Raw genomic sequence first — 27,382 nt, 5'->3', positions numbered from 1 at the left:
TATATTTAATCGACACATTAATCGTACAATAAGTAATTAATTTTGTCAAAAAGGTCAACAACAACAACAGAAATCTTCAAAACAGTTTGTGTATGACGACATACCCAAATAATATTTTGGGGGGATTGCATTTTATCAGTTTTGCCCTCTGGCAGAAACCCTGCACGGAGATTCTGTTAATCGGAAACATCTTACAATAACAGCTAACTCGGGATAGTCTCTTTACATAGATCTGTGATATTTCTATTTTTGCACATCTGTTTACAATGTTTTAATGTTACTTTAAAAGTTTGTATATTGACATTAATCATAAATTCATTCAAATTCTTACCATTGTTTACCGATGTACTTTTTGTGTATTGGGATGTCATTAAACATTCGATCACTCAATCAGTCATCACCTATTGGATGTCAAACATTTGGTACGTTTTGACACGAAGTCGTACAGAAAACTAGCTACATTATCCAGAAACAGCAAGGGATCTTTTATATGCATATTACCACAGACAAGTCTGCACATACAATGACCTTTGATATACCAGTCGTGGGGCACTGGAAAACAATCAGAGAATGGGTCCACTGAGGTGGTTCGATCCTATGTCGCAGGCATCTTAGGTGAGCGCTCTACTGACCGAGCTAGATCTTGTCCCATTATGGATGAAAGTAAAGTTTGTTTTATTTAACGACGCCACTAGAGCACATTGATTTTTTTATCTTATCATCGGCTATTGGACGTCAAACATATGGTCATTCTGACACACTGTTATTTAAAGGAAACCCGCTGTCGCCACATAGGCTACTCTTTTACGACAGGCAGCAAGGGATCTTTTATTTGCGCTTCCCACAAGCAGGATAGCACAAACCATGGCCTTTGTTGAACCAGTTATGGATCACTGGTCGGTGTAAGTGGTTTACACCTACCCATTGAGCCTTGCGGAGAACGCACTCAGGGTTTGGAGTCGGTATCTGGATTAAAAATCCCATGCCTCGACTGGGATCCGAACCCAGTACCTACCAGCATACACACCGATGGCCTAACCACGACGTCACCGAAACCGGTCTCATTATGGATGAAGTAAGGTCATTCCGTTTTATTACTATAAAGCCCAATGTCGGTCTTTAACTGAAATCGTCGAACATGCTTTAACAGAACACCCCGAGGGTGAATTCGAATACAGACATCTTGGCCTCGATGAAATAGGTCGAACTTTTAAATACCAAGGCGAAGGAAAGACATCAAGTGTTTTGTCAAACTGCAAAGTTTTAACATTGTATATCGTGACTCAAAGAAAAAAGAACAAAGATCTCTGAAGAAAGAGGGTGCACCAACGATTCCGACAAGGATTTTGAAAAATATAATTTTATTAAAACACTCTCGACTAAACTCTCAGTCATTTATTCCAATTTAGGAGAAGTAGGACAAAAAGACACGATTCTTTAGTTTTTGGAAACTGTTGGCAACGTTGCTAACGACAATTCCCCTTGGATAATAATACTTATTACCCTCCTGGTGAAGATATAGCGGTAACCAGGTGCGTATTACAAACTGTATTTTGATTTGTCAACAGGGAACAGAGTCAATTTCGATTGGTTGGACAGCGACCTTATTAGCATAACGGGACTATTCTTTTCATTCATAATTAATGTCAAGGGCCCCGTTTTACGAAGCGATCTTAGCGCTACTATCGCCTTAAGTGCCTAAGGTAGCGACCGCAACTTTTTCCCACAATTGACAGTCCGTTTTACTAAACGACCTTAGCTTACAATCACCTTAAGTTACTATTAATATTTACAATAGGTCTGCACCTATTGTAAGCTCTAAGGTCGCGATCTTAAATTAACGTTGAGGAAGGAAAAAAGACGAATGGAACGTGTTTTTTGCGACAGAAGCATAAAGTTCGACGCAATCAACGACGAGGAACTGATATGAAGGTATCGGATACCTCGGCATGCTATGTGTTTCGAGCGGATTTGGAATGGATGACCTCTTTCGCCATTAACATTAAGGTCGACGACAGTCACTCTTCGCACCCTTGTTTAGGCTTCGTACACAATAAATATAACATATCTTACCGTAATTTCACTTCAGATCCACATTTCGTAAATAGTACAATTTGTTTAATTCCAGGATGTTTTTTTCTTCTAAAAAAACACGTGCATTAGTTATGTTCAAACAAAACAATTTCAATAGAAATTTTGCATTGGGATTTTCCCAGTGTTATTTATTGTGTATGAAAAAGGAAACGTCATACACCGAGTTTATTGTTAAATTATAAGAAAATGGAAAGTGACGTCATTGGAATACTAACGTCATTTAAATTCAAAATTAGCTATATTATTACAATGCTACGCCACATTAAAATAAAAACTAGTCTACTAACCTTGACCCCTGTCAAAATAATTCCGATAGCAGACAACGCAGTTTACTTTCGGTATGTTTTTATTTTTTATAATTTTAAACAAAATATTAAGTTTAAGCTTTAAAATGGTGAAATATATAAAAAGTACATTTTGTCAAATATATGATATAAAAAAAATACCGTTGGATATGTTATATTTATTGTGTATGGAGCCGAAACAAGGGTGCGAAGAATGCATGTCGTCGATCTATAAATAAAAACTACAAGTTATTTATTTCTGAGCCGACTGTTCTAAATTGGACACAAAAATAGTTAAAAAAAAATATTATTTCCAAAACGCTTTTACTTTTCTTCTTACGTCAAGCAAAACTGAAATTATTTACAAAAGAACATTTTTGTAGGAGGATGGGATGGATTATAATATTTTAACGTTAGATAAGATTGCTACTGTAGTAAGTTTGGGTTTACAATCGCACTAAGGTTGCTTCGTCGAACGGTTGTAAATGTTAATTGGACACGCCAGTTGTTCCATTTCTGGCAGTTTATTGCTCACCCTTACTAATTGGTGTTCCGTCACCTTAATTGATGGCCCATCACCTTAATTGATGGCCCATCACCTTAGCTGATACTGGTCAGTTCCTCCCGTGCTCGCTTCCGCATGGTGTTGGTCAGTAGGTGGACAGCAACTGCGCTCTCATCCGAGGAATGGATGTGGTCTTTACCTCTCCTCACCACAGTCCCATCCGGTGTAGTAGTCACGGTGGCAAGGCACCTCGAATACAAACATCTCCATGGTACCGTACCATTCTTGTTACTAATCCGCCGTGCATACCTATATCCATCAAGTATGAGGTCCGCACTTGGTTTTCTGCCGTCCAAAATTTCTCCCTTCGCAGCCATGATCAAACATAACAAACATCATGACTGTACAGTATTTATATAGGTAGTATTTCCTGTCTCCAAATTTTACGTTATAACATTAATTTCCTTGCAACCTCTACTCTGGCTACCCTCTTCATACATCTCTTAATTGATCTCGTTAACCCCACACGTCTAAATTGGTAGTATTTCCTGTCTCCAAATTTTACTGCAATCTCTATTCCGGCTCACCTCTGCTCTTCACTGCTCATTAAGGTTAATCTCGTTAATCGCCCCCTCTGTTCTTCACACATCTCGTTATCCCCATGCGTCTAAATTGGCCTTAATTGCTCACGCCAGTTTTCCCATTTCTGGAAGCGGATTAGAACACCTCACCGCTTACCTAATCTGGAGACTTCCAGTTTTGGCATTCCCAGTCTGTAGCTCCACGCGGTAAGACGTGTTTGTTTCGCTGGTGCACACTGCACGTGCTTTCATGTGCTCGACTTGGGGATCCTTCATTTTGTTGTTTTTGTCAGCGAAATGAAGTTTTCTACTGGGATGTATGCGGCCATTGGAACTGATAGAACGCTGGAACGCTTCTCGTTTCGACAGTCTGCACCACCAGGTTGGATTCTTTTTTAGCGAGATTCCTCACCTCCACGTCATTTCTCCGTCTAACTATGTTGACTTGTTTTTTCGTGACTCGTATGACGGCCATTCTGCAGAACGCCACGGTTGTTCGCGTTTAGTCTCTACATGTCCGAGCCTGTCCTAGCAGCACTGGAAGATTGACCGCCCCACTCTAAGAAGAAATAGGAAACGGGGTCGGCCCCTACTACTCTTTTTCTAGACTTTATTTGCTTTATAGTGATACCATCTCGTATCCTCCGGAGTCGGGCCCGTCCGCACCACTATACCAACCCATGACGACTGGACTATACCCTAGTCTGATACTCTCTCTCGTTCAGACGGAACCGGCTTCTCAAGATCTGTATTTCAGCACAGCACTACACCTTCAACGTCTATCGACTGTCAATCTAGGGGTTTTCTTGACGGGATGCAACCCATCTCGTCCCTATAAGCTGTGCACCCAAACGGCCTTAACGAGGCCACTCACGTGGACATATCGATCGGACCTTAAACTTTTATATCTGCGTTCAAAAGATTATGTCCAAATTACTCTCTTTTTTTTTTAATTATTATTAAATAGTCCGATCCTCTCTTCTTTTTCTTATTTAATTTTGGACCGTCCTTCTAAAATGCTCCAAATTATATAAATATTATTCGGCCGAGCAGTCAATTATTTTTATTTTTGGCTTGTAAGTTTTTTTGTTTTTTTATAATTTATTCTATTAACTTTTTTACTAATTGCTATTTTCAAAATTCTGCCCATTTTCAACTCTACACCCCCCCCCCCCCCCCCCCCCCCCCCCCCCCCCTCCATCCCGAGTCAGGTCACCGATCTTATCGGAGGTCGGACTCGGGATGGGCGTGTTCGAAACCCTAGTGGTATATGGGCACGTTAAACAAGTTATCATCATCATCATCATCCAGTTTTGGGAACATACCGTAACATCAACCTTAAATCACTAAGTTCGATAGTCGCTAAGATCGCTTCGTAAAACGGGGCCAAGGTCAGTAACATCCGACAAGTTTTACTACAAATATCATTCACCGATTCAGCATTCAGCATTTAGACCATTGTTTTGGCTTCGTACACAATAAATGAAACATATCCAACGTTAATTTTTTCATATGATATATTTCACAAAAGGTAGTTTTTTTAATTTTTTAAAACTTAAACTTAATATTTTTTGTAGAATTATGAAAAATTAAAATATACCGACCTGTAAACAGCGTTGTTTGCTTGTTGTAGAAATTTAACAGGGGTCAAGGTTAGTAGACCAGTTTTTATTTTAGTGTGGCGAAGCATTGTAATAATATAGCTAATTTTGAATTTGAATGACGTCAGAATTCCAATGACGTCACTTTGCACCTCCTTACAATAACCATAAACTGGGTACATGACGTTTCCGTTTTAAGAATGCTGGAAAAAATCCAATGCAAAATTCCTATTGATTTTTTTTTTTTTACGAAATATGGATTTCAAGTGAAATTACGGTAAGATATGCTATATTTATTGTGTACAAAGCCAAAACAAGGGCGCGAAAAGTGACTGTCGTTGACCTTAAAGTTATAACTTTAGTTTTCCCGTGAACTCAGCTGTTTTTGCAAGCTACACGTTTTTAACTGCAAAAACACTTGTTATTCTCTTATTGGTTGGAATTTTGGTCAACAAATTGTTATTGTCAGTTGTGATTTGTGAATTCATCATTATTAGCATAACCAGTGCGTAACGGGAACATTTGTTTCTTGGGGACGTTTTGTTAAAATATGGAATTATGCATTAGTTTTACCCATTTTTCACCCAATATGAAAATAAATATATATTTATGCATTACCTTACAGCTTTCTTTAAATTAAAAGAAGAAACCCGATGGAAATTTATGGGGAAGTACGTCTACATCACTCCCCTGAAAACGTCATTGAGAAGTAGCGGAAGTACAACGAACTATTTCTCAATGCGGCGGTACGTAGTCGTGCACCGGCTAGTTATGCAAATCAACATCCGGTCTTGAAATGCAAAATTGATTGATTGATTTATTTATTTTTCATAATTTGCGTGATTTAAAGGAGGGTAATAAATAAAATACCACACTCGTTTTCGCTAGATATAATTTTTACGAAACTCGTGAACTTTCTAAACGTATCTGACCTCACTTTCGTTCGGTCAGATACGTTTGGGAAGTTCACTCGTTTCGTAAAAATGATATCTAGCAAAATCTCGTATAGTATCATACCGTCATACAATTTCGATCGACTATGTTTTCGATACTTTGTTTATAACTGCATGTATCGCGATATTATGCGAGATATTACGTCACTATCAGCCTGACATAAACAACGAAGTGTCTTTTTTCCTCACAATATTAAAAATGCTTCAAGTCAAGCTGCCAACTTTATGTTTAATTATAATACCATATATAGTGTGCATGTTATCGGTTTTTCGTAATGCAATATTTTGGTACTAATGAAATGCCTCACATAGCGAAATCCAGGTATTACAAATCCCTGCAAAGTTATCGTCTGCAACACTGACATCTGACCTGACAAAGTTAGAGGATATACTACGTGATCATTACACTGAACAATAAAATGTATGGAAGGCTGGTTGGGTTACCTCTTATGTCATTCACAGCAAAGTTCTTTTAGATAATTTCTGCTGGGGGCATTTACACTCACTACAAATAAAGGTGGTTTAGTGGAATTCGATTTTTTGAAAATATATAGTTCTGTATCTCTGTTAGAGTACTTAAGTTGACAATCTGCATTTTGGTGTCGTTGATACGTATAAGAAGAGGATTAGACATTAGCCTATGACGAAAACATAATGTAAATATGTTTTAAGTGAACATTGTCTATTGGTCTGAAGATTATTCAATATTTTTTACAAGTTACAAACATTTCATGATTTTATTTTCAAATGAAGATTTTGATGTAAATTATTGCACGGAGTATAGACCCTTCACTGCCATAACAAGGACAAAAATAGACAGCCAATGAAAGTATCGAAAACATATGACGTTTGTAAAAATATAGCGGTAACATCAGTACGACTTAGCAGCTAGTGTTTATGGAGGAAAACTTGGCGTTCATGGGAAATTATCACTTTTTTTCACAATAAACTAATGTGACTTGAGAAAGGTAAAATATTATTGTATGTACGAAGTATTGTTTTTATTATATTTTAATTTTTTGCTTATCGTATCGAAAACATATGACGCCAGGATATTCTATATTTACATTTTGTTTCTGGATGTTTTCAATTGTAAGTGGTATTCGTGTATTATTACCACACAGATGCGATTCAGTGATACAGCAATTAAATGTTTCAGACTCTTTCATATAAAATTTGTACTGTTCATGTTTGGCCTTTGTAATTTAAGTTACCTTTTAGACAATCCTGAAAAGGAAGGTCTGTTGGCACAACTATTTTCTTTAACAAAGTTTGCGGTGCAAAGTCAAGTCAGTAAATGTCTTAATTTTGAAAGTCATCTATATTTTTAAAAAGGGCGGGACGTAGCCCAGTGGTAAGACTCCAAGCTATGCCTTCGATGAGGAAAGATGTGTTGCTCTGCTCTCTCGAGTTGCCCCCCCCCCCCCCCCCCGAAAATTGTACAAGCATGGCACAGACAGTGCTTACTCGGTTCTACTGAACATTGTACAAGCATGGCACAGACAGTGCTTACTCGGTTCTACTGAACATTGTACAAGCATGGCACAGACAGTGCTTACTCGGTTCTACTGAACATTGTACAAGCATGGCACAGACAGTGCTTACTCGGTTCTACTGAACATTGTACAAGCATGGCACAGACAGTGCTTACTCGGTTCTACTGAAAATTCAAACACATCTGTCTGACCTGCATATATCAGCAATGTTTGCCAACAAATGTGTCCAAGACAAGTTTAGCAACATGACGCAAAGTCAACACATACTTGTTCTACAGGCCAGAACACTATAAACAAATACCATTAATAATGCTGTCTAGGATGGTTGCAGCAAATAAACATGAAATATTCCAAATAAACACAATGTGACAGCTATAGTCAGGAATGTTTTGCGCCAGAAATACTTTGGCCCGTAGGAACGATATTTATTGTTGGGGGGGGGGGGGGGGGGGGGGTTAGTGGGGGGAGACACTATATCTAGTAGGTGGTTGTTATAGTCAGGGATGTTTTGCGCCAGAAATACTCTGACCCGAAGGAACGATATCGGGTTGGGGGGGTGGGGGGAGACACAATCTCTAGTAGGTGGTTGCTATAGTCAAGAATGTTTCGCGCCAGAAGGGGGGGGGGGGGGGGTGCACAATCTTTAGTAGGTGGTTCGCCAAAGCCAAAGTCATATTTTATCTTTATTTATATAAGAATAGGACAAAACAAACATACATGTTTTATCCCCGTCCTCACCCCCCCCCCCCCCCCCTACCCCACCCCCGGATCCTACGGGACTGATACTGTCGCAGTTTTATTGATGAGTATATATATCAAACCCAATAATTTGACGTTGCCAATATCAGTGAAGACAGATTTATAGAACAATACAGAGAATACTGAATATGTATCATAATATATTCCCTACTTGTGATATACAGTTATCAGTAATTATTAGAGTTATCTTTCCGCGCGCGCGCGTGTGTGTGTGTGTGTGTGTGTGTGTGTGTGTGTTTAGGTTCCATTATACCTAATAAATTCCTACTGACGACCATAGTAACAATTCTTAATAAAAAATAACAGAAGCAATGTGTCAAACCACTGGGCCAATATATACACTGACAGTCTGGTACCTCCCATTGATAAATTACTCAAAGAAACTCTGCTGTCACGTATTGTTTTAACGACTTACAGGAAGTTTACAGTACCCACCTTCTGATCCTCACACATTTTTTATTGCCACCTCAATTATTAACAAGTACAAAATGTCACTAGTGTAATAATTGTTCAGGTAATAACCAGTGAGACATATATCCACCAATCACAGCCATAGTTAAGGTTTACTCCTTAATCACTTCGAACTCTGACCTGGTACACTTCCATCTTGAAAACTCTGGCATTCGTGTCATCAAGTAATGCTGTCCCTAAATAACGCTGGCCTTCGTATAAATGTTTATGACATCATAATGCTGAAAATAGAATACGAACAAAACATCAACGTGGTAAAAGTTTAGAATGCTTTTACATTATTATATGTGAAATAAGTCTTCATAGGCTATTAACAGCTTGGTGTGCGGACTGTGGACTGTTAACTGGCTGAAGAAAGGAATATATATATATATATATATATATATATATATATATATATATATATATATATTTGTTTTATTTCCATTTCCATTTTTAATTTTTGCGCATGTGAATAATGTTCTTTTAAAATATCATACTTGTGCCCAGACAGTTTAATAAGAAAACCAGTGGTATGTTACTCTTATGATTATGACAGACTTGCCGTCGAAGAATATATATTTGCTGGCATTATATTCCGAAAACCATGTCACGTTAGCAATGCGATAGTCTAAGACGATGGTAAGACGCCGATATGCAATGAGTGTCACCTTGTTCCGTGTTTGCAGTCCGATCCATTTTGAAATAAAATTTAAAAAACGTCTGCACGTGTAATGTACACGGTAACGTTAGTACCTTCTGTTAAGGACTTCTAGAGATACGGTAATGCCCATAAAATGAAAACTTTAAATTTTTCATTGGGAAAACAAAATTGCTGCTAGTGTATCCCAACTATTAAAATTAAAATTAATGCATCCGGGCATATAATTCCAGAGTATCAAATAATAAACATCGTTCAGAACAAACTATGATAATAAATAAATAAATAGATAAATAAACCTAAATAAATAAATAACAATAATAAATTAATAAATACTAGTATATAAATAAATAAATAAATAATAAACATCGTTAAAAAAACAACTATAATAATAAATATATAAATAAATAAATATAAATAAATAAATAAGTAAAAATAAATAAATAAATAAATAATAAATAAATACTAGTAAATAATTAAATAAATAAATAATAAACATCGTTCAGAACCAACTATGATAAAAAATCAAATCAAATCAAATCAAACAAAAATCAAACAGTAACAAGCAGAACACTAAACAAAACTTCCCATAGCGAGTAAACAGTTAGGAATTGAGTGCATCCACTTTCTTATAGACAGGCAGTACACACCGCGGTCGACCCCAAGTAAAAAAAAAAAACGAGTTCATCAAAGTGAATCGATCCTGCGAACCATCGCACATCACGCGACGCTCTACCACTGACCTACACCACACCCCTGAATATTATTAATAGCCCTACTCGTACATACCTTAATAATTAATCGTGGGCGTAATTTCGATAATATGTAACTTCCACAGCGTCTTCTGCGAAGTATCTTCCTCCTACACGCCATTTTATTTTCATTCCCAACTCTTCCTTAATCTCCGGCAAGAAAATCCACACTAGCGGAAGCGCGACTTTTTGGAAGTCTGCCAAAAGGTCCGTCACGTGCCACGTGATCACGTGCAGTTTGTTGTTCCAGTTGTAGACTTCTTTGACCAGATTGCACACCTGCTCGCCCATAGAGAGGAGGACCGTGATTAAACTGGCAGCTATGACGCAGACGCCGATTCTCCTGGAGATAGCTCTGTTCAAGGGCGTCGTCCTCACGGAACTTCTACTGTCAGAATTGAGACTCACGAAAACGTACAAAGTCTGGAGCATCAGAACTGTGGCCGGGATGAAGAAGCAGAGACAGGGGAGTAGGATGTCGGCCCAGCGCGTCAGAATCACAGCACAGTAACTGGCAGTCCAGACACTCTGATTCCACACCGGGTGCAGATTGGCCATTGCCAGCGGGAGGATGACGACAACAGCTACGACCCAAGGAGATGCGAGTGTTCCCAATCTGAGGGCGAGGACCTTGTTCTTGGAAACCACTGGATTTTGAATCCTGCGTCGCTCGACGATGTAGCACGTGTTGTAGACGATGATCAACCATGTGGTGATGAAGATCTGGATGTATTCTTCGTACATCTGGTACGCCACGTGCATCCAGCAGCCGAACCTCCACTGGCGCGTGAAGATGTAGTCGACCTTCATTGGGCACCACACCGCCCCGTATAACCAGTTACACACAGCCACGCTCAGTATCAGCTGGTTGCTGAAACGCAGTCGCAGCTTCTTGGAGGTTGTGATGGTGAAGATGAGCAACGTGTTTGTCAGTAGAATGAACACCGTGTTAAATACACCAATTCCACCAGCAGCACTGTAGATGTCCCAGAAGGAAGGCCGCGCCCACCAGGTTTCGTTCGATGACGCGCTGCTGTTCATGGTTTCAACATCATCTGCAAGAGAACATGAATAACAGTAATTGTAACACAAGGACTCAAGGCGCCAAGTAACCATTATTCGTACTGTTTGTTTGTGTACCATTTTAAAACTGACAGACCCTAGTTTTTAAACACTATGACTTGTGTTTACTGTTAGAGCCGTCTTATATTATTGAAATCGGACATTACTTAGATTTTATTGGTTAGATTATCCATTATCAAAAAAAGCGTTGAATAAACACACACCAAAATGTAATATGAACTGTGTTACAGCCACACTGACTTGACTGAAAAATGGGGATCAGGTTTGAATAGATGCAGGACTGGGCGAGACAGCTACTCGCCCACAAGAGTTTTAGCAATGAAGTGTGAATCTAGCTTAAGAGGTAACATTTATGGGGATGAGCTCCAGTCTATTTTTGAGTGTATTTCCCCGTTTAAACGTCACAGACTCTTTGTTCCACTCCATTGTAACTTTATTGAAATATGTTACAGGTTTGTAGATAATTATAACCACTCTTAGTGACCATTGTCAGCTGTTACAACTAGGGCCTACGCTTTTAAGGAACCACCCCATCATTTGTTGTGTCGTTACAACTAGGGCCTACGCTTTTAAGGAACCACCCCATCATTTGTTGTGTCGTTACTTTGTGTAGCACCTTATAGTTCGGTTCAGGATATAGCAAAACTTCAAATTCGGGCAAAAATTATACAGATATTCGGACAAAAATTATACAGATATTCGGGCAAAATGTGCTAATATGAGACCTTTTTACCATGTATTTCCATCATTCTACCCGCAAAATTAGTTGTAATCTATGTAAAAATACGTAGTGATTCGTTTGCAACCATATAGGCCAATAGCTGTTTGGTAGTGATGTTAATTATATCAATAAATGTTGTTATGCAGATTCCGGCATTTTCGTTGAAATTTGGGCAAAAGCCAGCCTGCCCCCTACATAAAGAAGAACCCGTACGCTTATGAGAAATAGTTCTTCAATGGAAAAAAATATATATATATATAAAATACTAAAATGCTTTTTCAGATCTTTTTTTTTTTTTTTTTTTGGTTTTTGGGGGGGTTTTTTTTGTTACTGCAAGCAGGGTGAACTACACAGTATTCAAATAAACCATTGCTTGGGAGTTACTTTTTATTTTAGGACTAAATTATAATAACTGTGAAAGTGGTATGCTGCTAATTATTATACAACAACAGAATGAGGCGATGCGCCGAGTTGAGGGTGGATTACCTAAATGTTGTATGGTCAACATAATGCTTTGGGGTGGTTTGTTTGCATGGCACTTACCACGAAGCCAGCCCTCACCGTTTCAGGAGAGCTATTACTCTCGCTCCCAATCACTCACTTGACACTAGTTCAAGGAGAGTAATTTTTAACGCTCCTTAGCATGTGATTTATATGGTATCAGAAGGGTAATATCTCAAATGGCTCCCTATAATCTAAGTTAGGGGAGTAATTAATCAATCCCCTGAATTTTATTTCACGTCGCGGTACTAGTGAAGTAGCTCTCTCAACGTTGTCTTATTGTTCACAGAACATAATTATTCTTGCATAGAAATTTAATTGAAATGCATACGAACGAAAATGGTGGCTTGCTACCTTGAAGTGTGTTTTTAATGGGACAAACGTTCGATAGTTGGCCCACTATATGTCAAAAAAAAAATATTGCGTTAATTTATATAGGAAAGTATTATATTCAACAGTTACAAAGTCATCACATTCCACTTGCTGTCGATATTTCGTAAAATAACTGAATTATGGCTGCGAAGCTATAAATTAGAAACAAAAAATAACTTCATTAAAACGGCTTATGGCATCAGTGGCTAACTGAAAGATATTGTTGTTAGAAAATCAAGTACTCAACGAGCCTCTTCATTTAACAAGTGAAATAGCAGATAAATGTGTTACTCCTGAACTGCGACAAGTCCTAGGATTGATCGTTTTCCCTGGACAGACCCACCGGCTATTATCCCGTTCCAACCAGTGTTCACGACTGGTATATCAAACGTTGTTTATGTATCCGATAGTAGGTCTGACAAGAACAATCATTTACACAATTAATTGTTATTAACATCTGGCCGAATTAATGAAGCCTGTTTTTCTTAAACACGGGTGTTTAAGTATTGTAAATGTATGTAGTTATACACGTGTAAGACATAAACAGGCGTATATTGTAAATGTATGTAGTTATACACGTGTAAGACATAAACAGGTGTTTAAGTATTGTAAATGTATGTAGTTATACACGTGTAAGACATAAACAGGTGTTTAAGCATTGTAAATGTCTGTAGTTATACACGTGTAAGACATAAACAGGTGTTTAAGCTTGTAAATGTCTGTAGTTACACACGTGTAAGACATAAACAGGTGTTTAAGCATTGTAAATGTATGTAGTTACACACGTGTAGACATAAACAGGTGTTTAAGCATTGTAAATGTATGTAGTTATACACGTGTAAGACATAAACAGGTGTTTAAGCATTGTAGTTATACACGTGTAAGACATAAACAGGTACTTAAGCATTGTAAATGTATGTAGTTATACACGTGTAAGACATAAACAGGTGTTTAAGCATTGTAAATGTATGTAGTTATACACGTGTAAGACATAAACAGGCTTTGCAAATTCGGCCCTTGGTATCTGCATGATGGAAAAGACTTCCGAACGTTTCAGCATGCATGCTAATATTATCACTAACCCTAAACCTAAGCCTGAAAGAACTGAATGCTGGAACGTTCGGAAGTCTTGCCAATATGTGAATATATAAACACTTGCTGCATTTTTCTATTAGCAGCAAGGAATATCTTATATGCATTTTCTCACAGACAGGACAGCATTAGTTGTGACGGAGCAAAAATCAGTGAGAGTGGGGAGGGGTTCGTTCCTGTGACACAAGCACCTCAGGTGAGAGCTCTACCGACTGCGCTAGATCCTGCCGCAAATCTTCCATAGCTAAACTAATTGGAGTGGGACGTAGCCCAGTGGTAAAGCGCTCGCATGATGCGTGGTCGGTCTGGGATCGATCCCCGTCGGTGGGCCTATTGGGCTATTTCTCGTTCCAGCCAGTGCACCACGACTGGTACATCAAATACCGTGATATGTGCTGTTTTATCTGTGGTATGGTGCATATAAAAGATCCCTTGCTACTAATGGCAAAATGTAGCGGGTTTCCTCTCTAAGACTATTATGTCAAAATTACCAAATATTTAACATCCTTTTCATTTTATTTTTTTTCATTTCAAATTATTTTTCGTGCTTATATTCAATTAAGGTTCAAGCACGCTGTCCTGGGCACACAACTCAGTTATCTGGGCTGTCTGTCCAGGACAGTGGGTTAATTGTTACTGGTTAGTGAGAGAGAAGAGGGTGTAGTGGTCTTACACCTACCCATTCAGTCGATACAACTCGATCTGAGTGGGAGCCGGTACCGGGCTGCGAACCCTGTACCTACCAGCCTTATGTCCGATGGCTTAAACACGACGCCACCGAGGCCGGTATTTGACATCCAGTAGCCGATGATTTATAAATCAATGTGCAAAATAAACTTTAAACTTTAGCTAAAATAATTAGAAACAAACTTGTGAATGAGCATCATCTTGTTATTGGCAATAATTTGATCGGTATTACATACATCAAACAATGGACCAGTGCCGGATAAACAACTTAGCAGATACATGTTTCAAATGCCACTGGCCCCGCGCTTTTGGGGCGTGTACTATAATTATTGGTATTGTTGGTAAGGTTACTGTTCTAACTGCAATACATATTACTGAATCTTCCAACAACAAGTTTCCTTTATGTGGCAATGTAAGCCATCGTTTTATTGGATGAAAGGTCATTTATTGTTGTCACTATGTAAGCCAAGGATAGCATGGGGAGTTCGTTAAATTTTGTCACTATGTAAGCTTATGGTATTCGAGGGGCGGGGGGCATGTGTAAAATACTTCCGCTTTACTTCGGGCACCGCAGCAGTTTTAAAAAATTGCACTGAAAATAAGAAAAAAATTGTTTTGTTTTGTTTAACGACACCACTACAGTAAATTTATTTGTTAATTATCGGCTATTTGCTCATTCTGACACGTAGTCTAAGTTAGTCATTAGATGAAACCAGCTGCATGTTTCCTAATGAAGCAAGGGATCTTTTATATGCACTTTCACACAGACAGGAAAGCACACACCACAGCCTTTAACCAGTGTGGTGCCCTGGTTAAAACGAAAAAGCAACAACAAAAAACAGTCAGCTAAATGGATCTAAAGAAGAAAGTTCCGTGTGAAATTAAAATTGTGGAGAAGAACTTTCCAGTATTTACGGAATAAAACCAGCTGCGGCTCTGATTTGTGGTAATCTGTGACACTGATTATTTGTACAATAAATAAATACACTTTTGTTTTTGTTATACAAGTGGTATGCAATGTACACAAGACGTTAAGACCAATATTAAACTGCGATTTTCAGAAAACATTAGGGTTGTTGATAAAAATACAAAACAAAACAACAAAAAACCCCACATTTATCAAATCCATTTAAGGGTATGCGATCCCCATTTTTTTGCAGGTAGATTAAATGTGAGATGTCACACTTTTTATTGGTGTACTGCATGGGCGTGTCGATACGTTGTTTATATCCGTTTTATTAGTAGACGTTAACATTGTCGGAAATAGGAATTGATTTGGTACATCAGAACTTAATCCGACATTGTGATGGACCAGAATCAGATTTATATAAACTGATACCGGAAGTTTAGGATATTGTACTTCAGATGCTGTTTTCCGTGTCCTAAACTATAGTATAGTAAGGATACCTTTTAAAGGGACTGTCATGATATGATAGCCATAAAAATAGGCAGTGGACTGTCTCAAATCTAATACATCTGAGTCTCAATTATAAAGCCTTGTGTCGCTATTCCATAAATTTTGTTTGGTGGTTTTAAAAATAATAGTTTTAGTTACAAAATTATTGACAAAAAGGTATTTTGAGCAACTAAAACGTTTTAGATGACCAGAAATGCACTGCATATATATATTCATTCTTTAAGAAAAGCATATTAAGTTATTTTTGTAACTGTAATTCAACTGTATCATTACTATGTGGCGACCCGAAACGTAGTGTCCAAGAAACTAATCTTCCCAGGACTTCGTTATTAATGGTAAACGTTTTGCAAGGACTTAAACATTCATTGTTGCTAGGTTGTTGTTGTTGTTGTGTTTTTTTTTTGTTGTTTTTTTTGGGGGGGGGGGGGTTGTTGGGTTTTTTGTTTATTTGTTTGTTTGTTTGAATGTTGATTTGTTTTGTTTGAATGTTGTTTTGTTTTTGTTTGTTGGTTTTGCTTTTGTTTGTTCTTATATACTTTCGTCTATTTCTAAACATAAATATAACACACACACACACACACACACACACACACACACACATATATATATCCCGCCGCCCCCCCCCCCCCCTCTCTCTCTCTCTCTCTCTCTCTCTCTCTCTCTCTCTCTCTCTCTCTCTCTCTCTCTCTCTCTCTCTCTCTCTCTCTCTCATTCTCTCCCTCTCTCTCTCCCTCCCTCTCTCCTCTCTCTCTCTCTCTCTCCCTCTCTCTCTCTCTCTCTCTCTCTCTCTCTCTCTCTCTCTCTCTCTCTCTCTCTCTCTCTCTCTCTCTCTCTCTCTCTCTCTCTCCATTTCTTTTCTTTTTGTTTATTCTCTGTTAGCAAGTTTTAAACATTAATTTATTGTATTTGTCATTTGTCATATTGGCTGAATATAAAACTTCTATATTGATAAAATGTAGGGAGAGGTCTTATTGTGTACATGTAGGCCCAGACGCGAGTACAGTGGGGGGGGGGGGGGGGGGCTCCCCAAACCCGGCTCCCAGCACATTTTCTTTTTTCAATGAATTTTCCAGGGTAGTATCACTTGCCACCTCCTAAAAACGGCATAGTCTAGACTACTACCCCCACCCCACCCCTGAATTATTTGCTACACACGCGCCTGTGGCCGTTCCAAAAACAGGATATTGGACTGTAAATAAACACAGTTTCATTGGTTACTTGCATGAGCGTACAGGCTCCCATTTTGACTGGTTTATGCCCGAATAAAACAAAAATGCCCGGATCTGAATTACAACAGTTTTTCATGTTAACATTAGTGACAAACATCTATATAGGGTAGTGAACAAATCACAACGCATTTTTACATAGATTACAATTAATTTTGCGGATAGAACGATGGAAATACATGGTGAAAAGGCCTCAAGTTAACACATTTTGTTCGAATATCTCTATTATTTGCCCAAATTTGAGGATTTGCTCCAATACTGGGGGGGGGGGGGGGGGGGGGGGGGGGGGGAGTTGCCACCAATGATCCCCCATCTCGTACGATTATGGTTACCTGAATTGTGCATTACATTATTTGACCTAAATAAACGAATAAAATAAATAATAAAAGCAATACAAACATAACAAATAATCAACACCAAAAGATTTACCTCACAAGTCCGGTATTAAGTGGAGAAATAAACAGAGCGTTATCACACGTAGATCCGCCGTTTCCGCCTGTAACAGAATAACCGTGTTCCGAAACATGAGACTAACATGCCATAATTCTCCAGTATACTAAATGAAATTACACTTGCTCCGGCCATTTTCTCAAACAATAATAATTGTTTTATTTTTGTGGGGTTGTCTTTTTTGTGGGTTTTTGTTGTTGTTTTTGTGTGTGTGTTTTTTTTTTTTTTTTTTTTTTTTTTTGGGGGGGGGGGTTGGGGGGGTAATTGGTTGTGAGCACAGACTGGGAAAGAAAAAGTTTGTTTTGTTTAAAGGGACATTCCTGACTTTGCTGCATTGTAAGATGTTTCTGACTAACAAAATATTTCTACAATTAAACTTACATATTTCTTGCTTAGAATATCAGTGTCTATATATTCACTGTGTTTCTGGTCGTCTTAATATTTGTAATAATCGCAAACTGGATTTTGTTTTCAAATAATTTCGTACGTACGAAAAAATGTATTTTAAGAAATAAAATGAAATTTAACCTAGTACAAATATTAGAACGATCAGAAACACGTTAAATACACAGCCACTAATATTTTATGCAGAAAAATATATTCGATATGTAATTACAATCGTTAAAAAGTCTCTGTTAGTCGATAACATCTTAAAAATTGCAGCAAACTCAGGAATGTTCCTTTAACATCAGCACTAGATCACATTGACATTCAACTAATTGGAATTTTTTCTCGTTCTAACTAGTGCACAACGACTGGTCAACGGCCGTGGTATGTTCTTTTTTTGTCTCTGGTTAAAGTGCATATAAAAAGATCCCTTGCTACTAATGGAAAAAAAAATGTAGCGAGTTTCCTCTCTAAAACTCTATATCAGAGTTACTAAAAGTTGACATCCAATAGCCGATGATTAATTAATCACTGTGGTCTAGTTGTGTCGTTAAACAAAACTAACAAACTACATCACATTGATGTATTAATTTGATTTTCCATCAGCAGCAATATATCTTTCATACAGTCGTGATACTTGTCGCTCTGTTTGAACATGATAGCATCGATGATAATGTCGATTAAGATTGTCTTGATGGAGAAAATGACGATGATGATGATGATGATGATTATGATGATGATGACGACGACGACGACGATGGTGGTGATGATGATGATGATGATGACGACGACCATGGTGGTGGTAGTGATGATGACGATGATGATAATGGTGGTGGTGGTGGTGGTGATGATGATTATCATAATGATTATGATGATGATGATGGTGGTGGTTGTGGTGGTGGTGGTGATGATGATTATCATAATGATGATGATGATGATGATGATGATGACAGATTTCCTTAAAACTATATAGGTTCAAACAAGCTGTCCTTGACACCTAACGGGTTAGAAAACACACATTACTGTCGACTGGCGTAAAGTCTAGGGCGTCCTAGTTCCAAGTTCCGGAATACACTAAGCACTAATTTCATCGCCGTGACTTGACTAATGAACCGAGATTGGCGACAGATTAGTGTCAACTGCAGCAAATACGTCAATATAGCGGACGAGTGTTATATTTCTAAATTCTATATTTAGAAATAATTACAATTAAATAACATGCGAACGTTAAACAGGTCAAATAACAAGTTCCAAAATTTGTTTATAGAACAACCTGGGATCGTTCCTTGTCCTTTTGGCGGTGAGCTGCGAATTATCAAAGTACATTAGTGTTGCTCGGATTCGGTACCAATATTCGAGGCATCACATGTCTCGGCTTCCCTTTCTCAAAATGCGGTATATTTCACTAACGTGTTTACGCCATGCATTAAAAGCTCAAGCATGGACCTCGTGGGCAAATGCTGTGATATTGCCAAACACCTTTGCCCAGGAAAGATTCGGTTACAAAATGTGTTTTTAAGTCATACCATTGCACCTTCCTCCAACACAAAACAAATACTTTTGGGGTGGGGGGTTTTCGGGGGGGATGGGTGGTTTTGGGGTTAATTAGTTTCTTTAGGGGGGGGTCTTCTTTTCGTTTTTGGTGTGTGTGTGGGGGGGGGGGGGGGGGTATCAATTAAATTAGTTAGTGCATACAAACCTGTCCACACCCATTATTCCGAGATCGATTTACCGAAGCAATGGTTGTGAAAAGAAATTCCCAACGGGTGGGATTTACCTCAGTCGGTTACGTTCTTGCTTGAGGTGTTTGCGACGCAGGATCGAACCACCTCGGTGGATGCATTCAGCTGATTGGGTTTTTTCTCATCCCAACCAGTGCATCACAACTGGTAAAAGGACGTGGTGTGTGCTTTCCTGTCTGTGGGAAAGTGCATATGAAAGATTCCTTGCTGCGTTAGGAAAAAAAATGTAGCGGTTTCCTCTGATGACGACGTGTTACAATTATTAAATGTTTGACATCCATTAGCCGATGATTAATTAATCAATGTGTTCTAGTGGTGTCGTTAAACAAAACAAACTTTAACTTTCATTTGTATAACATTGACATTACGTGCTGCACGTCATTTTTCAAAGTAAGCCATGCCAATGTCACCTTCAATTTATAATATAACAAACCGGTTTTGGGGTGGGGGTTTTTGTGCACAATAACAAAGTGATATTATAAAACGTGAATGGGTAAAATCTTAACCTTGATGATGCAGGTTTCATGTTTCGTTTTCACATGGATACATGTACACCTGTAACATGTTACGTCCTAGTAGGCCTAGTCAGTGAATTCAATGCTGGAATGAGCATAGTCTCTGGAAGATGACAACAACTGGGGATATATTTGCATCAGAATGAGATACATCTCCCCCACACCCCTGAACCCCCACCCCACCCCACCCCCACACCCCACACCCCCACCCACACCCCGGTGAGGTCGTTATGTATACCTGGATTTGTTTTCCTTATCACACAGGTAAACAAAAACACTGTTGGTAAAGGGGCTTCTGGTGGAGACTGGGGTAAATATACGGGTCAAGGAAGAGCCCCTACCAAGAGCATAGCTAACTACTGATAGCGCCCTTGGTAGAGCAGAGAACTGGCAGAACATTTCAATAATAATACAGTCTTCAAACCCAATCAACAAACCACTTGAATTTTCAAGATGGCCGCCATATCCATCCACCAATATTCATTATTGGGATGTATTTTAATAGTTTTTCGAGTTTTGTCATCTCATTGTTTTTTTATATTGTTTAGAATGAGCAGAACCTAACTGTGATATTTATTGTGAAATCAGTCTTATATTCTGATATTTACTGTGAAATGTATTCGTGGTGGTCTCATTGTCCTGTAATTCGTGGAATGGTTCCGTCAATGAATTTTATTATTAACACAACTGAAAATATAATACATGTATACATATACATGTGTACTACACATTTATGATAATACCATTTCGATTCACGAAGTTAAGAACCCAACGAAATGTGTTTGTTAGCCAGATTTACGCCTACGTAAATAAAGGATTTCACAGTACATGTATAATTGATGGAATATATAGGGATCAAATAATGGCACCCTCCCCAAAACATGGCCATCTACCGGCAGAGCGAATATCACGAAGAACCACTAAAATGGTGGTACAAACCTGAAACTTAGTTGTCCCACTTTAGGTCAGGAGCCTTGTTCCATTAACAAAACCGCTTTATCTTACCGTAGACATCAATAAATACCTTCCTTTATCAACGGCGTGTTTAACTATAATGTTAATTAGCTCATTAAGTAATATATTCAAGTACTTTTTAAGTATTCCTACCTAGTTGTATCTTTGCGTATACTTGTATATGGCAATATATTTATTATTATTATTATTATTATTATATTTGTTTATAGTTTCTAATATGAATATGCAATTCCAGGTGTGTACCATATTTACAACCAAACTAAATTTAAAATATTAAAGAAGGCTACAAACATTGCTCAGTAATCCTCATCCGTATAGCTATCATGTTTTCTTCACAAATACCGTCCACTTTTCGTTCACTTGTGTGTGTTTAACCAAGCGGGGAACGATATCTGCACCCGACCCCGCGTGAATTCGTTTGTTTGGCCTTGTGGGTGTTTTTGTTAATGTTTGGCAATGTTTGTCCCATGGCACGAAATGTAAATGAGTAATGGCCGCCATATGACTTATCAGTAAATCATCATTTTGGTAAAATAACAGTACACAAGACCCATACAACCAAGAAATAAAGTTCCATGAGATAAAGATCTGACTATATAAATTAACTGAAGGCCATACTCTATTGTCAACACATTTATATATACTCTTCAAAAAAGTAGGGGAACCTGAAATATTAATGTTAATATCAACTATTAGACAAAACATACGTTTTGACCACAGACATCCTGGTAAAGAACGTTCAGGTCTGTTTATCAACACACTGAAACACATTCCATAGTTTGCACGTGCATCACGTAGTTGCCCGTGCACGTGCGTGGGTGTCATTCCCGATTTTGACCATTTCCAGGAAGGTCGATTAATCACCGTGGAACATTATTTCTGTCAATCTTTTTCATTCTGTTGATCATACAGTTGTTATTGTTTTGCTTTTAGTTATTTTTATTGTTTGAATTTGCGATTTACTGATAAAAAAACGTCATCTTTCAAATTTCACTTATGACCCCAATCGTCCTTCAAGATCTTTGGTGGTCATAAAGCCTACTGTAATACTGAACTACCGGTTGTAATGTTTGCCCAATTAATTCACTATTATCATAAAATTATAACCATTCCCCACAGCTAATATACCTTACAATTGTGGCAATTGTAAATTCTTAGAGTTCCCCTACTTTTGTTGAAGAGTATATATATATATATATATATATATATATATATATATATATATATATATATATATACGAAACCTGTAAGTGCAAAACGGACGCCATATAATTTGCCCCAATATCATAATTTCGATTATGAATCAGTTCGAATGACATAATATCTTTAAATAAAGTTCCAACCTAATACATGCATGTATTATAAAGAGAGAATACTACACGAGTGGCTGTTAGATAACATTTATCATACAACGAGTTGTTTTAAAACGTAGTTTACGAGCGAAAGCAATTTTGGATACGCTTTTAAACAACGAGTTGTAAGACAAATGGTATCTAACGGACACAAATGTGGTATTCTCGTTCTTAAATACCCTCCAAAATCAGGTTTTAATCAAGTGTAAACATCTTTTCCGACTAAAACTTATTAAAGCAAATATTAAATATCTTATATAATGGGGTATCTAAAAATACCTGTCTTCAAAAATCCCTAGATGGGGGAGGGTTTCGGTATCTGGCCCATGGACTATTATAAAGAACCATTGAAGTAAGCGATTTTCTCTTGTATTTCCTGGTAGAAAGGAAAGGTTTTGAACAGAGCACTTTCATGAAACTGGCCTATATCCCTTACACTTGCACAGTGCCATCCTCATTCGTAGCATCTTTGTTAGAAATGCTCCAGAACATAAACCTACCCAGATGGGCAAATGTGAATTTAGCCAATATGATTCTTCCAAGAACAGATGTCATCTTTATTTTGGATGAAAGCATGACTACTCTACATCTCTCAAACGTTTGAATGTTTGTGGGTACTTCATATAAAGTAATGCATTTTTGGTCTATTTCGGAATATTCTAGGTACCCTTTTGGGGTTGCACTATCTCCCTACGAAACATCTTGCATCCGACCCAGAAACAATACGATGTCATTTAAATTACAAAATTAGAAATAACAAGAAAGGTGTCATTTAAGCAATATTTATTTCATAAATGAAATGTATTGGCAAATCAATCACTGGCCTATGTAAACATTAACTAAATGGCATGGCATTACATACAACTTAATACAATAAAGTTAAGAGTTTATACTAGCAATTGTCATATAAACGATGATTAATTGACAATTTACAATTTACAATTGACAATAATTGTATACAGTTCTAGAAATACATTGTTGGTCAGAAAATTAATCTGCACTGTGTGTGTGCGTGTATATGTGTGTGCGCGTGTGAGTGTGCATGCGTGTGTGTGTGTGTGTGTGTGTATGTGTGTGTGTGTGTGTGATTGTTACATATATTAGAAACAATACAATGTTTGATTTTAAAAGCAAACAGTCGCTTTTACTTAGATTAGAATTGGTAAAAATGGAGGAAAATGTCCTGTCCATCTGTTGTTTATAACAGTGATTATGAAAAAAATGTTTGTTGTTATAAAAAAAATCATTGACTGTTTTATCATCATTAGGGAAATACCAGATGACAAAGAAATATGACTTTTACCATACTGAAATTTGATGTCACTAGTGTTTTGATTGGTCGTTTGGACACGCGGTAATACTGGATAATATTGGAAGATCAGAGTGATAAATAAGACCAGATTTAAGCATGTTTGTTTTAAATGTTTGAGTTTTTTTCAAATAGTTTTCATTTGTTGATTTTTAATATTTTTTGTCTTGAATACATATTTCATATTAAAATAATAATGTTTTCCTCTATTCTTGTGAAAATTATAACGACAAAAGCAGCAAAAACTGATTCAGGTCGAAATCTGCTTTCAATAATTTCCCAAAATGACCATATTAAACAACTAATAATAATAAAATAAAATAACATAAATAATAATAAAATTTAAAACATTAACAATCAGCCAACAATAGCATTGACGTAGACCATTATCCGATTGGCTGTATGGAATGTCCTTGACCCTTGTGTATCCAGGCGTCAATCAGTTGTTCTAGCACTCTTAGGGGAACTGGTCCATTGTTTAGTACTATCGAGTGAAACTCTTTGACATCAAAACGCGAACCTGTAAAAAAATCCATCATAATAAGAATTATCCCATGGAACTGTGGACATCGTGAAATTAGCACTCACAATATAAATATTCCTCATAATGTAATACTGTTAATAGCTACAGCTAAGGTCATCCCTAGAAACATAACATCACACACAATCACTCACTCACTCATTCACTTACACTTACACTTACACACACACACACACACACACACACACACACACACACACACACACACACACACACACAGAGACAGAGAGAGAGAGAGAGAGAGAGAGAGAGAGAGAGAGAGAGACGGGGGGGGGGGGGGGGGGGGGTAGAGTTTAAATTCCAGCCATTCCTTGGTAATAACATTAGTTTATATGCTGCCTCCGCCCTCTGCCTATAGTGTGATGACTGACATGAGATTTTACTGTCTCTTCGTCTCTGGTCTTGGTCAGCAAATCTGACACAATCCAACGTCGACGTCATTCCCTGTCTAGGTAACATTTCGTCGTCAGTAGTGCTTTGATTGGTCGAGTAGTCAGTAACATTTGATTTGAATTAGATAGTCCAACGTTAATAACTGTTTTAAAACCTTCAAAAATATGTATGAATAATAGACAGACAGACACACAGACACACAGACAGATAAGAGTAAAATTAATGAATGAATGTTTAACGACACCCCTAGCACAAAATACACATTGGCTATTTGATGCCAAACAAAGGTAAGTATATGAATATGATTAAATTAAAATCAGACTTATATCATTATATAAACAGAGATAAGATAGATAGACAGACAGACAGACAGACAGACAGACAGATAGATAGATAGATAGATAGATAGATAGATAGATAGATAGATAGGGAGGGACGGGCGGGAAGGCAGATAGAGAGATAGATAGATAGATAGATGAGGGAGGGACGGGGGGGAAGGCAGATAGATAGATAGATAGATAGATAGATAGATAGATAGATAGAGAGGGAGAGAGAGAGAGAGAGAGAGAGAGATAGATAGGGAGGGGCGGGCGGGAAGGCAGATAGACAGATAGATAGATAGATAGGGAGGGACGGGCGGGAAGGCAGATAGATAGATAGATAGATAGATAGGGAGGGATGGGCGGGAAGGCAGATAGATAGATAGATAGGGAGGGACGGGCGGGAAGGCAGATATATAGATAGATAGATAGGGAGGGATGGGCGGGAAGGCAGATAGATAGATAGATAGGGAGGGACGGGCGGGAAGGCAGATAGATAGATAGATAGATAGATAGGGAGGGATGGGCGGGAAGGCAGACAGATAGATAGATAGATAGATAGGGAGGGACGGGCGGGAAGGCAGATAGATAGATAGATACATAGATAGACAGACAGACAGAGATACACCCAGATACACACACATACATACACATATACATTCACACAAATGAAGAAATATTTTCATTTTTAAAACTGTTCTAGTGGTATAACGAACCTAGTTGCGTGGAGGCCTTCTGTCGCAGTTCTTTTAGCTTCAGTTCGCCAACCTTGTATGCGCATGCCTGACCGGGCCAGGTCATATACCGGTTCACTTCCGTCGTGAGGTCGTTGCGGGAGTAAGCCGTGTTATTCAGCATATATTCGATGGCTCTTTCTTGCGTCCAACTATATTGAAACAAAATAGATATAATTGTTACTTGATATTTACTTTCATGGGAACTTTCACGGTAGTGAGATACATTTCTCAGAGGTGATTGGGTTTCTATGATCGACTCCCACCCCACTCCCAGTGGCAGTGCCGGATTTATAATGGGGGGGGGGGGGGAGCTGCCAGAGGGGCCCCCTCAGACTAAGGACTTCCTGTATAAAATAATGTAATAATTATAAAATTAGTTAATTTTTTTTATTTGTCATGTAATTTAATTTCTATGTTGAGGGGCCCCCGAACCTGAAGTGCCCCGGGCCCCTCCACCCCCCACCAATAAGGTCTAAATGCGGCCCTGACCGGTGGACTCATTGGGTAATCCCGAAATGCAAATTTTCAGCGGCTGGTATGTCAACTATCGTGGTATGATATGTCTTGCCTGTTGAAAAAAAAATGCACGTAAAAGATATGCAGCTGTGATGACATACATTCATGAATCAATGTCAAAGCAGTGATAATATCAAGTGTTCGCAAAAGATGAGCATATCCTGCCCCACCAGTGGCACCCGTCATGAGGACTGCCACCATAGCTGTCAAGTGTGTCACTTCATCTAAAATGATGGGAATATTTTAAGTTTCACCAAAGAGGGAGGAAAGTATACACACGTTTGTTTGTTTTGTTTGACGACACCACTAGAGCCAGTTATTTAATTTATCACCAGCTATTGGATGTCAAACATTTGGTAATTATGACTCGTAGTCATCAGAGGAAACCCGCTACATGTTTTCTAATGTAGCAATGGATCTTTTATATGCACTTTCCCACAGACAGGAAAGCACATACCACGGCCGTTGACCAGTTGTTGTACTGGTTGGAACGAGAAAAAACCCAATCAGTTGAATGGATCTACCGAAGTATACACAAGTTCAAAATATGTAATATCATCAGCCATCATTTTGGTCAGTGATGCATCATATAGCTACTAATACAGCTTTGTGAGTTAGGCTCCAGAGCCTCGTTCCACGAAGCGATCCAAGCGCTAAGATCATCTCAAATGCAAAACTATCTTATGCACTTAAGGTGATCTTAGCGTTAAGATCACTTCGTGGAATGGAACTCAAATCAGTAGTTACTTGTCAAAATACTTGTCGAATATCTAGATACAGTATTTATTGCTATGGGCAAGACTCCCATTGTAGGGAAAAGCAATTGCTCATGCCCCAAAAAAAGTTGTGTTATATTAGTATTATATTGTCAAACAAAATTTCTGGAACCTTTCTACAACTTGAATGTAAT

The 27,382-nt window shown here is 38.1% G+C and overlaps 2 protein-coding genes across 2 annotated transcripts in view; both read right to left on the bottom strand.

Annotated features, from left to right (window-relative positions):
- Positions 1-8,299: 8,299 nt before the first annotated feature.
- On the bottom strand, positions 8,300-17,854 carry LOC121377451. The gene is made up of 3 exons (XM_041505441.1): positions 17,665-17,854; positions 10,174-11,191; positions 8,300-8,965 (listed from the first exon to the last, which is right to left on the bottom strand). Exon 2 carries the CDS (start codon positions 11,175-11,177, stop codon positions 10,182-10,184), a length of 996 nt encoding a protein of 331 aa, XP_041361375.1. The 5' UTR covers positions 11,178-11,191; positions 17,665-17,854; the 3' UTR covers positions 8,300-8,965; positions 10,174-10,181.
- Positions 17,855-23,422: 5,568 nt separating this feature from the next.
- The window catches only part of LOC121382616, a 47,023-nt gene continuing 43,063 nt past the window's right edge, over positions 23,423-27,382 (bottom strand). The window contains exons 17-18 of the mRNA XM_041512144.1: positions 25,936-26,105; positions 23,423-24,485 (exon numbers count right to left, since the gene is read on the bottom strand). Of these exons, the coding sequence (XP_041368078.1) occupies positions 24,352-24,485; positions 25,936-26,105 (304 nt within the window). The 3' untranslated portion in view covers positions 23,423-24,351. The remainder of the gene's footprint in view (positions 24,486-25,935; positions 26,106-27,382) is intronic.

Source organism: Gigantopelta aegis, chromosome 2 (genome assembly GCF_016097555.1).
Source record: "Gigantopelta aegis isolate Gae_Host chromosome 2, Gae_host_genome, whole genome shotgun sequence".
NCBI lineage: Eukaryota > Metazoa > Mollusca > Gastropoda > Neomphalida > Peltospiridae > Gigantopelta > Gigantopelta aegis.
Note: the sequence above shows the minus strand (reverse complement) of the source record. Positions and strands in the feature narration are given on the sequence as shown.